Genomic DNA, 15,797 nt, shown 5'->3' on the forward strand with positions numbered 1-15,797 from the left:
GCAGCAGTCTTAGTCGGCAAAATAAGATGGCCAAAGTCCCAGGTAAAATAAAACCCTCCTCCAAACACTGAATGTTAGTTAGGATGTTATACAGAGAACGGAGAGGGCAGCTAGGCAGCAGCTGAGTGAGAAGCTAGAAACCAAACAAAAAGGACAGGCAGAATAAATAATCTAAGTATATCAGCACATATATGACAACTGCAAACAACAGGAGGCAAGGAAACTGTAAGCCAATGATCAGAAACAGGACAGCTTTTTTTTAAAAAGCTTTAAAATTGCCAATTATCAATAAAACTACGTAGAAACAGGTACTTAAATCCAGGTATGTTCCAACTTTAATCTCTCAAACCCGTTCTTTTCTCCCTCGCAAGTGACTCAGTTCTGAGTAATCATTTCAACTACATCCTGACCAGAAGTTTTCTTCACTGCTTCCCACGTCCCCCCAGCCAGCCCTCAATCCCATTATGAACAACCCTTCCCTATATCCCTGGTGAGGTGTTGGAGAAAATTCTCAGTTGGCAAGCTTAAAAAGTTAATGTTTCCTAACATGGGGAGATGGGGGAAGGGAAGAGGGACCCTGGCTAGTGGCACTAAAGCCTTGAGGAGATGGTCAGGAAATTGGTTATATTACATGAGGACTGAGCAAACACGTAAACATGTGGAGGATAATGGGAACCAGATTGCTCACTGTCGGCATGGAAAGTGGGAAGGCTAGAATAAAGTACATGGTGTTGAACTAATACTGGGGTATCGGTTTGAACTCATTGTCAACATACACAGAAACGAAGTGTGTGTGTGTGTGTGTGAGAGAGAGAGAGAGAAGCATGCATTAGGTTAGTGCAAAAGTAATAGCAGTTTTTGCAATTATTTTTAACTTTTGAAACCGCAATTACTTTTGCACTGACCTAATATTTAATTTTCCTAGCTCTGTCAACTCAAAGAAGGCCTAGAGGAACTAACACCCCATAAGAAATGACCATATCTTTATTTCTAAATACCATTCTCCATTAAGAGAAAACAGGGGCCCTGGAGAAATGGCTGATTACAGGGCTGGGAATGTATATGACAAGCCTTGAACATCTCAGCGTCAGTAAGTAAGAAAATACAAAATGGTGAAACACATCAAAAGTCAGTCTGAAGAAACATCCATGGGCCAAATCTACGAAAATTTTAGTATTAAAATAATGATGCTACTATCAGTTAAATACAATAACAAATGAGTGAATAAAACAGGATTCCATGTTCATACCGACATAAAGGAATGAATATGTAAATATATAAATGAATGCTTACATATTATATAAGGAACATAGAAAAACATGTATTCTTATATACATGGAGGAGCGGAAAAGAGCTCCCTTAGAGCAGAAGACCAAATATTAGTAACTGTAGAAGGAATGATACAATTAGGAAAAATATTCAACCACCATCACAGTAAAAACGGATTCAGGCAAGAATCAATGGTAAACTAGTGGCTGAAAGTTTGATGAGGAAGTTGAGGAATCCGACAGAAACCACCACGGGATCACTTAATGTCAACAGTTATGCTACAAACTGACATTGCGCCACCTGGTATGGTGCAGTGAGAACACAGCATCTCTTCTGTAGTATTTCTGCTAAATACACGTATCTTTAATCATGAGGAAACATCAGACAAACACAAATTGAGGGACATTCTACAAATAACTGATCTTAACTCTTCAAAGATGTCAAAGCCATGAAAAGACCAGGAAAGACACACTGAAGGGAGAGTCGAGACTTGTGACAACATGATTCTGGGTTAGATCACGGGCTCTTTTCAGAGATGTGGGGGGCAGGGTTACTTGTTTTGCTATAAAGGACATTACTGAGACAACTGGTGAAATTTGAATGGATTTACGGATTAGACTACTACATTGATGCTATTAACTTCCTGGTTTTCATGGGTATACTATAGCTATGTTTACAAACTAAGTACAAACTAAGTACTCCTAAATACCTTAGTTTAAAGTACTAAAGTACAAACTAAGGTATTGAGGAGTAATGGACATCAAGTCTGCAACTTACTCTCAAGTCATACACACACACCCCCAATGGGATGAGGGGTCCATTTTGACACCCCAAGGACATTTAGCAATGTTTGAAGACAAATGAAACAAATGGGGGAGGGGATGCTACTAGCATCTAGCGGGCAGAGGCCAGGATGTTGCTAAGTCTCCCCTAACATACAGGACCACCATCTACTACCAAGATTTATTCAGTGCAAAACATCTACCGTGCTGCAGTTACGAGAGCCTGCTAGGGAGGGAGGGAAACTCTTGCCACTACAGGCCATGGGCTACCTCTTAACCACTTGAAAATAGTGGTCATTAGTGTCTTTAAACCTAATCAGAGTAGAGAAGATCCAGATACTCCTACTGGCCGCCCAGCTACATGAGGGTGTTTCGGTTATGACAGACAACTAACAACTGCTGAGAACATTTCCTACACCCACCCACCTAGCACCACCCCCACACGAACCTTTCTTTTTTCTTTGGAGATTTGGGGATAACCTACAAAAAAATTCCTTGTGGAATTGAGCTTGTCCTTTTTTTGCACAGAAAACACGAATTCTAATTTCTTGGATATAAAACAAATCTATCATTTCCACTATATTGATTTATACATTCCACTTAACTTAATGCATAAAACTTTGATCCCATTGATTTCCTCTATTCCTTTACACTCATGAAAACTAATAGATAACATTTTCTCTTATTTCTGTTTCTTAGTGGTTCTTTTCCTTTTTAACACCTCTTACATCGTCTTTTAGTGTCTTGAAGGCAAATGGATTACCTATTTCTTATAAAAGCTAGGGATTTTATACAGCTTAACTTCTTGTTGCTCTCTTCCTGAAGCAGGCTTCTACATTCTTTACCTAGATATTTTCATAAAGACACATAACTTCCATGGGAGCTAAAGCATTTTTTATTATTTTTTATTAAAGGACTGGAACATTTAGGAAGTTTCATTTTTGAAGCTTACTGAAGTAAGCCTCGTCAAGGAATAAAATGTTGTTTAGCACTATTGTTTTAAGGCAGGGCTTCACCCATATTACATCTTTCAAATGAGTTCAATCTCATAGCTCTTTTGGTTTTATAACTAAGCAATATATCCTCTGACATTATCAACACTAACTAGGTCTTCTGCCTACGAGGTTGCATGACCTGATTTACTTTTAGGCGGAGAGATTCCTTCATAATCGGGTCAAGTACATGTACACTGCTGCCTTCTAAGCCCTTCAGTAGCAAAGAAATGACTCCAATATTAAGTTTGAAACTAAGTTAAAAAACTGAACACACGTACAAATGAACCCAAATGAATATTGAATTAACATAAGCACACAAGATAAAATTATTTCAAAACTTTTAAACACATCACTATGACTTCATCCTTAGTGAAATAATCTAAAGACAAAAAGAACTGGAAACCTTTATTTATTGTTCACTGTAACATTGGTATTATTTCAAAAGTAATGTGTGCTGTAGGATAAAGCAAGTAATATGCTAAACACAAAATTCTGTAATGTTAAATTTGAAATCAAACTGTCAATATGAACTCAGAGTTTATTTTTCAACATATTTCATAGCTCTAGGCAATAAAAGGCCTAGAAGCAATAAATACACCCAGCACTCATATCCTGGCTTCTAAGTACTAATCCACACACACACAAAAATAATAATCAAGGATCCTTGGATAAATGGATGATTCCATGATTGAAACAGGTGAAGTACAAGATGAGTCTGGGTCTTTTGTGTGGGAAGCAAGGGAAGTACTCAAAGATAATGGGCTAATATCAAAAGGACACAGGAGACAGCTTAAAATGGTTCACACTGGCCAAATCTACTGTAAATACATTTAATAATAAAAATTATTCTGTCTATAGTGATAGAAAGGGGGCTCCTTTACAGAATTCTAGCTATTAAATGGGGAAGAAACAGCAATGAGAACACTCCATTGTGCAGCTGTCAGTGTAATCAGTGATGCAGGCAGAAATCAACAACGGATGCTAAAACGATGAGGTAAAACAATACGGAGAGCGGATCTTCAGACATGGGGCCAGAGCAGCATCTGCAAGCTTATTCGCTAATTAAATTGTAAGAGGAAAAAAAATGTACCTTTATTTTGGAGAGAGCCAGTGACCACAACCTTTGCTAGGTGGCTTAACAATACTAACAGTAGAATAACCACGTGTTGCGCAGCTTCTGATGTGAAGCAACATACACAATACCACTTTGAAGTAGTCTTGCCAAAATATGTCTAACCTGAACCTAATCAAGCTAACAGACATAATCGCCAGTGTTCTTTGATATTATATGACTTTAATATAGTAGAGCAACAGCTTAAATTACATAATCAGAAAACAAACCGATAAATTCTAAATATGGAACATTCTATAAGACAAATATCCTGGGCTCTTAAAAACAAAATCAGTTCTATGGGAAATTTTTGGATGAGGAAACTGCTCAAGACTAAAGATGTAACAGCTAAATGACTATGGTTTGGGGAATAAAATACCTTTGGAGACAGCTGGGGAAAACTGAATATGGACTAGACATCAGATTATATCAAAGAATTACTAATTTTCTTAAGTACTATAGTCACATAACCAATTAGGTATGAGGTGTATGCTATCTACAACTAACTTCCAAAAAATGAATCTATATGACAGAATGAAAGACAGAAGGGGGGACAGGGAGAGGACCATGCGTGTGTGCAATTATGTCAAAATGTTAACTGGAAATCAATCTAGGTAGAGGGATCTGAGTATTCATCGTACTGCTTTCACATTTTCTGTATATTTTAAGTTTTCATACTAGAATGTTGAGAGGGAGAAAAATAAAGTAGAATGCTATAAATCAGTAGTTCTTAAAGTGTGGTCCATGGGCCCCTAGGGACCCTCAAAACTCTTGCAGGGTGTCTACAAAGCCAAAGCCGTTTTCACAATAGTAAGATGTTATTTGTCTTTTTCACAATGTTGACATTTGTACATACGGGACAAAAGCAATGGTAGGTAAAGCTGCTGGTGCCTCACCACACCTCAGCGTAGGGACTTTGAAATGTATTAAGTAGTCATAGTCTTCTCTGCCATATACTTTATAGTTAAAAAATAAAATCCCAGTCTCACATAAGGAAAAGCCCTTGATAAACGAGTAAAAAGTATTAATTTTATCAAATTGCAATCCTTGAATGCACTAATATTCTGTGTGGAGTATGCATAAAGCACCTCTGCTGTATACAAGGTATGGTGGTTGTGTCAAAGGAAAAAACATTACTGCTTGAGTTCCGAGCTGAACTAGCCACTTTTTTCCTGGCACACCATTGCTTACTGACAAACTGCTTATACAGACATGGGTATTAGACACACATTTTCTCAAAACTGAACAAAGAAGGCTTGTCACTGTCATTTCCCTTGAAGTATTTCTACCAATGAAAAAATTTCAACTTTTAAGCAAAAAAACCTATGATTTTGGAGAACTTTTATCTACCACTGTGAACTTGATAGCTTCCCAATACTTAAGACTTTTCTGATGAGTTTGACAGTGATATTAATGTGATTTTTGATACTGTATAATGAGGTGTGTGCCACCATTTCAAAGATTTGCATAAATCAGTGTAACCAGAATTTTCCAAATGACCAATGTATGATGTTACAAACAAGGCATGTGTAAAAGATCCATTCAAAGTGCTAGGCAGACTATTATAATAGATTTTAATGTTAACAGAATGGAAGGTTCAAGGCATGGTTTTAGATTCCAAGGTGCAACTAATCTTTAAGAAGTTCCCATTTGTTGAGTTGTGGTATAGTATCAAAGAAGAATGTTTACAATTACCTGAGAAGGCTATTTAAAATACAATTACCCTGTTTCCTCGAAAATAAGACCTAATATTATAAGACCAGGTCTTACATTAATTTTTCCTCCAAAAGACACTGATTAGAACTGATTGTCCGACTAGGTCTTATTTTCGGGAAAACACGGTATGTATCCGTGTGAGGGTGGATTTTCTTCATACATTTCAACCAAAACAACATAATGAAATATACTGAATGCAGGGGATATGAGAATCTAGCTGTCTTATTAAGTGCAACTTTAAAGACAGTTGCAAAAAAATGTAATACGAGGGGCCGGCCCGGTGGCTCAGGCGGTTAGAGCTCCATGCTCCTAACTCCGAAGGCTGCCGGTTCGATTCCCAGATGGGCCAGTGGGCTCTCAACCACAAGGTTGCCAGTTCAACTCAAGTCCCGCAAGGGATGGTGGGTTCCGCCTCCTGCAACTAAGATTGAACACAGCACCTTGAGCTGAGCTGCCTCCCAGATGGCTCAGTTGGTTGGAGCGCATCCTCTCAACCACAAGGTTCCCAGTTCAATTCCTCGACTCCCGCAAGGGATGGTGGGTTGTGCCCGCTGCAACTAGAAAACGGCAACTGGACCTGGAGCTGAGCTGCGCCCTCCAAAAAACTAAGACTGAAAGGATAACAACTTGAAGCTGAACAGCACCCTCCACAACTAAGATTGAACGGACAACAACTTGACTTGGAAAAAAAGTCCTGGATGTACACACTGTTCCCCAATAAAGTCCTGTTCCCCTTCCCCAATAAAATATTTAAAAAAAAAAAAAAAAGTAATACGATGTTATTCTCACTGGTTTTTAAGGAATTTTTTTCATAAAAATGTATTGACATGTAATGAGTTATTTTAAGTGAGATACTAAGTATTTTTGAAATGTATTTCTACTTCTAATTTGATAAATATTGATGTTAACACATACTCAAAAGCTCTTTGGGATTTTCAGTAATTTTTTTAAGATTATAAAGTGGTCCTGAGACCAAAAAAACCAAAAAAAATTGATAACTTTTGCTCTAGAAATAAAACATGCCACACACAATTTTCTATAAACCAAAAATCTCACCTAAGCATTAATGACTATAGTCTTTACGCCACGGTACCCTGGCCCCAGAGGAAGTTAGGTCTGTTGAAATCTACATTAAGCACTTTTTTTTTCTCATGGGGGGGGTGGGGGTGGGCACCTTGGGGAAAAGTACAGCACAATTACTTCGATAAGATTCCCAGTTGGCTCTTTACAGAGGGAAAAGAATAAAAATAAAATAAAGCCATAAAAAACAGACACACTCATTCTTTATTTGCTGAAAAGCAATTCAATCTACAAAAGGTGCAGATAACTTCTAATTGTAATTTTCACTAACGAAACTATTTAACACTGTAACAAGCTATTTAAGTAAAGAAATATTTTAGGGGCGGATGGGTGGCTCAGTTGGTTAGAGCGTGAGCTCTGGGCAATGGGGCTTCCGGTTCGATTCCCACTTGGGCCAGCGAGCTGCGCCCTCCGCAACTAAAATGAAGTCAATGAGCTGTCACTGAGCTCCTGGGTGGCCAGACGGCTCAGATGGTTGGAGCGTGGGCTCTCAACCACAAGGTTGCTGGTTAAACTCCTGAAGGAGGTGGGCTGCACCCCCTGCAACTAACAACTGCGACTGGACCTGGAGCTGAGCTGCGTCCTCCACAACTAAGATTGAAATGACAACAACTTGACTTGGATGGAGCTGATGAATCCTGGGAAAAACACACCACTGTTCCCCAATAAAAAAAATAAAAAGTCCTGGAAATACACACTGTTCCCCAATAAAGTCCTGTTCCCCTTCCCCGATAAAATCTTAAATATATATATATATATATATATATATATATGAGAAAAGGTAAAGTCAAGGAAATTATTCTCAATACCTATGCCAAACCATACTAAAATGACTTACATAATGCATTAAGAATGAAGTTGGATCCTTAACTTATACCATATACAAAAATCAGCTCAAAATGGATGAAAGACTTAAATATAAGGCTTAAAGCTGTAAAATTCCTACCGTGTTTCCCCGAAAATAAGATGTAGCCAGACAATCAGTTCCAATGCATCTTTTGGAGCAAAAATTAATGTAAGACCCAGTATTATATTATATATTCATTTTTGTTTCAAAAGACACATTAGAGCTGATTGTCTGGCTAGGTCTTATTTTCAGGGAAACACAGTAGAAGAAAACAAAGAGGACGCTACATTTGATTTGGCAATGATTCCTTGGATATAACACCAAAAGCATAGGCAACAACAGAAAAAAACAAATTGAACTTTGCTGAAATTAAAACTTTCGTGTATTAAAGCACACAATCAAAGAGAGTAAAGACACAATTTGCAGAATGGGGGAATCTATGTGCAAATTACATATGTAATACTGGATTAATACCTAGAATTTATAAAGAACTCCTGTAACTCAACAACAAAAAACACAAACAATTCAAAAATGGACAAAGGGAGAGCTGGTTGGCTGAGGTTAGAGCGCAGTGCTTCTAACACCAATGTCGCTGGTTCGATTCCCACATGGGCCAATGAGCTACGCTCTCCACAGCTACATTTAAAACGACAACTTGACTTGGAGCTGATGGGTCCTGGAAAAAACACACTGTTCCCCAAAATTCCCCGATAAAAATTAAAAAAAAAATAAAAGTTTAACTTAATTTATTTAAAAAAAGAAAAAAATGGGCAAAGGACCTAAACAGACATTTCTCCAAAAATGATACACAAATGGCCACTAAGTACATGAAAAGATGTTCAACATCACTAGTCAGGGAAATGCAAATCAAACCACAATGAGATACCACTTCACATCCTTAGAATAGCTATTACCAAAACAACTCAGAAAATAAGTGTTGGTGAGGATGTGAAGAAACTGGAACCCTCATGCGTTTCTAGTGGGAAGGTAAAACGGAGTAGCCAAGGTGGAAAACAGTTTGGTAGTTAAACAAAGACCTACCATATTTCCCCCAAATTCCACTCCTAAGTATATATCCATAAGAACTGAAAGCAGGGACTCAAATAGCCAAAAGGTGAAAAACCCAAGTAGTCACCAACAGGTGAATGGATAAACAATGGAGTTACTATTCAGCCATAAAAAAGGAATGAAAGTTTGATATAAGCTACACGAATGGGCCTTGACAACACTATGCTTACTGAAATAAGCCACTTATCCGAGGTACCCAGAATAGGCAAATTCATAGAGACAGAACAGTGTTTACGGGAGGGGGGGGGGGGGGTAAAGGGGAAGTTTAAGTTATTGTTCAGTGGGTACAGAGATTTTTGTTGGAGATGAAAATGTTTGGGGTATAGATGATTACACACATTGTGATTGTATTTAATGTCATTGAATTGCACACTTGCATGTAATAATTATGTTATATAGTTTTACCACACTTCTGAAAAAATGGTTACAATGTTTTTTTAAAATGACATATATATCCAATGCAAGAAATTCTAATTGTCATGTTTGTTAGTAATTTTCAAATAGAAAAACTAAGAGCTGAGCCCTCCAATAAAAATTACATAATACAAATCACTGGTAATGCTTTACTTACCCGTTTGGGGCCACTAAAAATCTTTCTGGTGTTTTCCTTTGATTTATCTCCTTGTTTGTTTGGGGGCTTCTTCACACTTTCAGGCACACCAGGCAAGTCCTCTGTAAAATCCAAGTTTTCTGAAATGGTAACCAAAACTAACTAGCTTTCTAATATTTCAAATAATCTACTAAACAACCTATGAGCATTTGGTGGAAAAGGAGGAGGGGGCATACTGTGGGAAAAAAATAATAAAAGAATAAAAGCACCACACAGGTGACAAAATACTCCCAACGATATTAAGTCTCATTCTCTCATTCTCACCCTGCTTGTCTTTCCCTCGCCCCCACCAAGAGAAAATCGGAAACCTATTTGCTGTATATGTACTCCAGTATTGTATAAATGGCAAAATCAATTCTTTTACAAAATAACCGCTGGGTATCTATGAACACTGACACAGATATGGTCTCATTTAAACACACATACACAGTATCAGGTAGTATATACCCTGATCACTTTTCTAGAATTTAAGGACACTGACTCATGTTGGTCCTCAAAGAATGCCCACTTACATCTACAGAGACTAAAAAAAAAAAAAGATAGCTATCCTTCGCAAAAGATATAAAATGACCTAGTGCAATGAGTTCAATGATTTGTGGGTCTTCACACAAAACTAACACAAAAATTAGATTACTTCCCACACGGTTATCAATGTTTATTGTTCTTCTAGCCTAAAACTGAAGAGAAATATAAGTAGACTTTTCTCCAGCCCAAACTTCAAAAATGTTTGCTATTTTATATATTATATGAAGACTCAAATTCCGATGTTCAATGTATCAATCAAATGGTCTCTAATTTTAAATTTTTATTTGGTATCAACTTGAAGTTTTTGAAAGGGAGACTAATGAATTCACATTTTAAAGGTGAAAAAAGTTACCTTACCCGAAGATGTAAATTTCAGCCACTGATTTTCAATTGCAGATTAGGATAATCTGCTATCAAGGTTAGCACAAGAGCTAAGTAAACTGCAGCAGGACAGGAGCTCAGGTTTCATACACTGTTACCATCCCCCTGAGAAAGCAACTGTACAGCCGATTGCCAGGTCAGAGCTCAAGTAACTAGCAAGGCTGCTGCAAACTTCAGCCAGATCTCCAGAAGATATTCAAGACAACATGGACAATTCTCACAATATCCTTACTTTATTTTTTGCACTGGGGAGTCAGTGAGCCTTAGGGGCTACTCCTGTATAACTCTAATTTTAAAGATAAGAGTGATTCTAATCTAGCAAAACTATTTTTAGGCCAAGTAGGCAAAATGGTAGGTAGTCTCAAGTATGACTTAAGAATATAAATCTATATGTAAGAATTCTAATTCACCAGAATGACACTTCCTTTACGACCCTAACAGGACAAAAGCTTTATTTAACAAATAAAACCATACAGAAAAACTATTTGGTTAAATACAAATAAATAAAGCCCCTATATCCCAGAGGCTTTCATATATTCTTCCTCACTCAACAGTCAATCCACTTCACAAAGCCCTTGTCAGGTAATGACTTAATTATAGCAAAGCTAACCTATTTCTTGCTTGTCTCTCACACAGGAGGTTATCAACTCCTTGAGGACCTCTAGTCATTACTGGTCCTACCACCTTAAGAGACAAACTACATTTACAAATTAGATCTCTTAAATAAATACTAGCTAGCACTTTTCAGTTTTATTAATTTAAGAGGATAATTCTTAAGACTTAATCTTAACTTTAAAGATTTCTTAAGAATGTTTTTAACATTTATTAGTGGATTAGTTTTGAGCCAACTGCAAAGGCTTTTTATCAATTTTAAATTTCTATTATTTCCCTCATTACAACAATCTACTATCAGTGTAGTTCTAAATGTCCAAAATCTATCCTATGTTTCCATTTTATTTGGATTTTCAAAATTGAGAAGCTATCTGGGAACCCTGAAAACACACACACACACACACACACACACGCACAAACTCTTTAAAATTCTCAAGTGCTAATGTAGAATTAAAAAACAAGTATGAAAAGACTCCTTTATCTATAAATTGTCTCCTTACAACATGGAACCTGATTGTTAACATTTAAAATGTTGTTCCTTTAAATAAGGTAATGTGTGGTTCTAAATAGTACTTCTATTAAAATTAAACATAAGTTAAAAATGAGTACCTAGGAGGAAACTAAGTAGCTGATGTTAGTCTTACCTGCATTATTACTACTAGACTGACTGTCCTGGGAATTATTGCTGTCTGGAAGAGGCTGCAAAGAGGGTGATGGAGCTGTTTTAGTTCTTTTTTTGCTCGTCTTTCTTTCCACTTGACAATCATCATCTTCATCATCTTCACTTTCACTGAGATCATCAAAGCCAAAATACTTAATTTTGTAATTAGAACTTCCAGAACCTCCTTCGTCACCTCCTGTCTCATCATGATCTTCAAAACCAAAAAATTCAAGTTTAACATCCTTTTTGGATTTAGTATTACTAGGTCGAAATCTAGTAGTGGTCTTAGAAGTTGCAATATCTGCCTTTTTTCTGAGACGGCCAGCTTCTCCCAAATCGGCAGGAGTTGATGCAGTGAACTCATCCATGCTGCGTTCCATAGTATCCTGTATGGTAACATTACAAACTGACAAGCAAGATGGATGTAAAACAGTGTAATCTCTAGTCCGTCCAACCGTCCCTCTAAAACTGGTCCCACAACTTACACTGCCTTTCTTTGCCTGATTCAGGCCATCTTTACTTGATTCACTGTTTGCTTTGGCTAAGGCCTGACTGGTGCCGTCCAATAGCTTATCAAAATTTGACGTTCCTTGTGAGGATTTTGCTTTATTGGCCCTACAGTACGTCCTACAGTTGCTTGGCCTAAGAACGCTTTGTACGATGTCTTCCTCAATGGCTTCGTTTAGATTTTCCAACCGATTTTTTAAATCCTCATCCTTCATCTCCACAAGAGTACCACTATCCAAACTTAAGATACAATCTTCTGATCTGACATCTTCAAAATCATTATCCCATTCATACAAACCAGTTCTCACAGATGCCTTAATCAGAGGTATTTCTGATGGAGATTCTGACCGTTTCACAAGTTGGGAGTTCCAAGTATCATTTGTTTCCTTGATTTCATCTGCTTTGTATCCAGAGGCCACTATAGTTTCTGCATTGGGTTTCTTAGTACTGTCTTCAGCATTTTTGTAAATATGGTGACTATTCTTTTCATATTCTTCACTAAAGTTCTCCACTTTATCTATAAAAATTAAGTCAAAGAATAAAAACATGAGTGACATCAATGTAAAAGTTAAAAAATAACAAGGATATTTGACTAATAGTATAGAACCAATTAATCTTAAAATAATTGCAATAATTTTAAATTGTGAAGAAATTAATGTTTACGTATTTGACAATTCCCCTTCCACCTTTTTAGTATATAGCTTTCATGTCTTCTAGTGATTTTCCCTAAGCATCCAACTCCCTTAAATCTGTTACCTTAAATTCAAGAGATTTCAATAGTGGTAAGCAATTGGATCAATTCAGAACATACAAATGACTCAGCCAAACCTTCTTATAGGTATAATGGGTTTTTCAAATAAAAATGCTTAAAGTTTATTCAATAGAATGTAAACAGTATAACACAATAAATGAAAACATTCCAGCGTATCTATTTCTCTAGGGTAGAGGTGCTCATCAGGCATGCCACCTCTGTCTAGAAACCTGTCCCAGGATCAGGTTTAGCTATTTCTATTTTCCATCCTTTCTTGTAATCCTAAAAGCCATATGGCTTGAAGATTTGTTTTAGTTTTTTTTTTTTTTTTTTTTAATACAGTGGCTGTGGTGCCTAACTGGCTACAGTAGCTATTTATGCTTATCAGCCTCTTCATTTTGTACTTGAGGAATTCATTTTTGTCTTTAATTTTTATCATCAGAGACATTTTACTTAACTTTTCTAAATAAGATGGAAATGATTCAAACTGGTATTATAATTAATTCTCCCAGGACTTATTGGTAGAAAAACACTGACAAAACATTTATGCCAAAAATTACTTTTAAAAAAAAATGCACCTACATTTTTAATGCTACCAAATAGGTTTAAATATAATTTAACTTGCTGATTTATATTTACTTACCTTTAGAAGGCATCTAATTTATACGTATATCTGTTTTATTCTTAAATATTTCCCGGCTAAAGGCAAGGAACTATAGTTTTCAATAATCTCAGAAGTACTAATCACTAGATATAAAATACTGAAAATCTAAAAATTAAAAGCTGACTCTGACATCTGATACTTTAAAAGGGGTAGAAGAAAAGCCAAACCTGAAGAAATAATACCAGTGCTTTCCTAACAAGTAGAAAGAACACTGGTAGCTGAGTCTGGAGACGAGCGCTGCCCCGGTTAAGCTAGCTCTTTAGAGCTAGGCAAGACCCCTAACTTTGGGAGTTTTCCTTGAAGGCTTCAATTTCCTCATCTGACACAGACTACTTTGAAGTGTTACTGACGGAATTATTTATTAGCAAATGCCTATGGGAATGCTTAGTATGCTCAGCTACACAAAGGTCTGAGATGTCTATGAATGTCATACTATGTCATTTTTATAATTGTACAGCATCCCATTGTCTTAATGGGACATTTATTTAGGCTGTTTCTAATTATTTTATCTAATGAACATCCTTCTGACTTAAAAGTAAAAAGTTTATGTGAACAATAAGTTTTTAAAAATTACTACTTGAAGTTTTATATATTACTCCCATTTCCCCTAAAATCAGAATCCATGTTGTTTTATAGGCTGCCTTTCATAAATGTTGTGAGCATATCTTGTAAATTTGTTTCAAGTGCAAAGAGTAATAAAGAGCCCTATAGAAAGAAGTATTCTCACTAACAGTTGTATCTAAAAGTTACATAATTAAGTTATATTAGTTAGTATAATCTATTCATGTATTCAATTATATAGCACAAATAATCCTACAAATTAATTATTAAAGTACGTTACATATTTTTAAACTTCTGAAATACATTCAAATAAAAGCCAATTTAATCAACACAGTTCTGAATAAGAAAAGCAGTCCAAGTTCTCTACTACAGTACTCAAACTTATAAAATAAATGCTTTCCACAGTCTTTCATCATTCAGCTCTCCAACAAATATTCGTAATTGTACCTTCAGAAGAGAGAGCAAGCCTATCTTATCCTAAGATGCAGAACAGCAATTATTTTCAAATGCCTTCCTCCCTCAATCATCTCACCTTCTGTCAGATAAACCCATTTAACATCTCAAAACATCAATAAAGAGAAAAAAAGGTAAATAAAGATGAATTCTAAACTATATATAAAAACACATATATGATACATAAATATCTGTTTATAAACAAATACATTTCTAGCAATGGTTAGCAGTTTAGGAATTAAATGGATGAGTACCAGCTCTGCCATTTACTGGCTGAAATGAGGTCTTAAGAAGTTCAGTTTCTTCACCTGGAAAATGAGAACTAATAAAAATCTGTCTCAAGTGCAGTCTGAACAGATAAAAGATAATATACTTAAGGATATTTTGCAGGTTATCAGGCATCACACAAACGCAAATTATCATAGCTATTACTGCTTTGCCATAAGACACAATATATAATTTTTTAAGATTTTAATTAAAATACAGCTAACATACATTATATTAGCTTCAGGTGTACACCATAGTTATTCAACATTCGCATACCTAAAGAAGTGATCATCATGGTAAGTCCAGCAACCATCTGACACTGTACCACGCTATCACAATATTATTGACTATATCTGTGCATTACAGCCCCATCCATGACTTATTTGTTTTATATCTGGAAATTTGAACCTCTTATTCCCCTTCACCTTTCCCTTTTAAAAAATTTTCAATTACAGTTGACATTCAATATTATTTTATAGTAGTTTCAGGTGTACAGCACAACGGTTAGACATTTATATAATTTACGAAGTGTTCCCTGACTAGTCTAAGACTTTTCTTAGTGGAATCTAACCTGTAAGTTCATCAATACTCCCTTATGTCCCGTGTCTATCAGCTTCATGCAAGGAATCCAAAACCACTTTCCAAGGCCTATTTTTCTTTTTCAAGCTAGACAGTAAAGACTGGATGTGTACAAAGTTCTCAGTACAAGACTTAGCCCTACACCATCTGTAATCAGATACTTAATAAATGCCTTTTAACATCACTAGATGTTAGAATCACTAGTCAATCTTTAGTATATTAGGTAATACATAAGGGAGAAGACAACTACATGGAACTTGGGAGTTTGACTGGTATGAGCTAAACCAACAACCAGACGTGTAAAACTCTGACAAGTCATAGTATCTCTCAAGTCCTCACTCTGCTTATCTAAAAAGCA

The 15,797-nt window shown here is 36.2% G+C and overlaps 1 protein-coding gene across 3 annotated transcripts in view; it reads right to left on the minus strand.

Annotated features, from left to right (window-relative positions):
• WAPL (WAPL cohesin release factor) overlaps positions 1 to 15,797 on the minus strand; it is an 80,019-nt gene that overhangs the window by 37,972 nt on the left and 26,250 nt on the right. For 2 of the 3 annotated variants that reach the window (XM_019716127.2, XM_074337203.1), the window contains exons 3-4: positions 11,641 to 12,681; positions 9,440 to 9,558 (exon numbers count right to left, since the gene is read on the minus strand). In XM_019716127.2, the coding sequence (XP_019571686.2) occupies positions 9,440 to 9,558; positions 11,641 to 12,681 (1,160 nt within the window). The remainder of the gene's footprint in view (positions 1 to 9,439; positions 9,559 to 11,640; positions 12,682 to 15,797) is intronic. The other variant, XM_019716128.2, reaches the window with a different exon arrangement.

This window comes from Rhinolophus sinicus, linkage group LG07 (genome assembly GCF_036562045.2).
Source record: "Rhinolophus sinicus isolate RSC01 linkage group LG07, ASM3656204v1, whole genome shotgun sequence".
NCBI classification, from domain to species: Eukaryota; Metazoa; Chordata; class Mammalia; order Chiroptera; family Rhinolophidae; genus Rhinolophus; species Rhinolophus sinicus.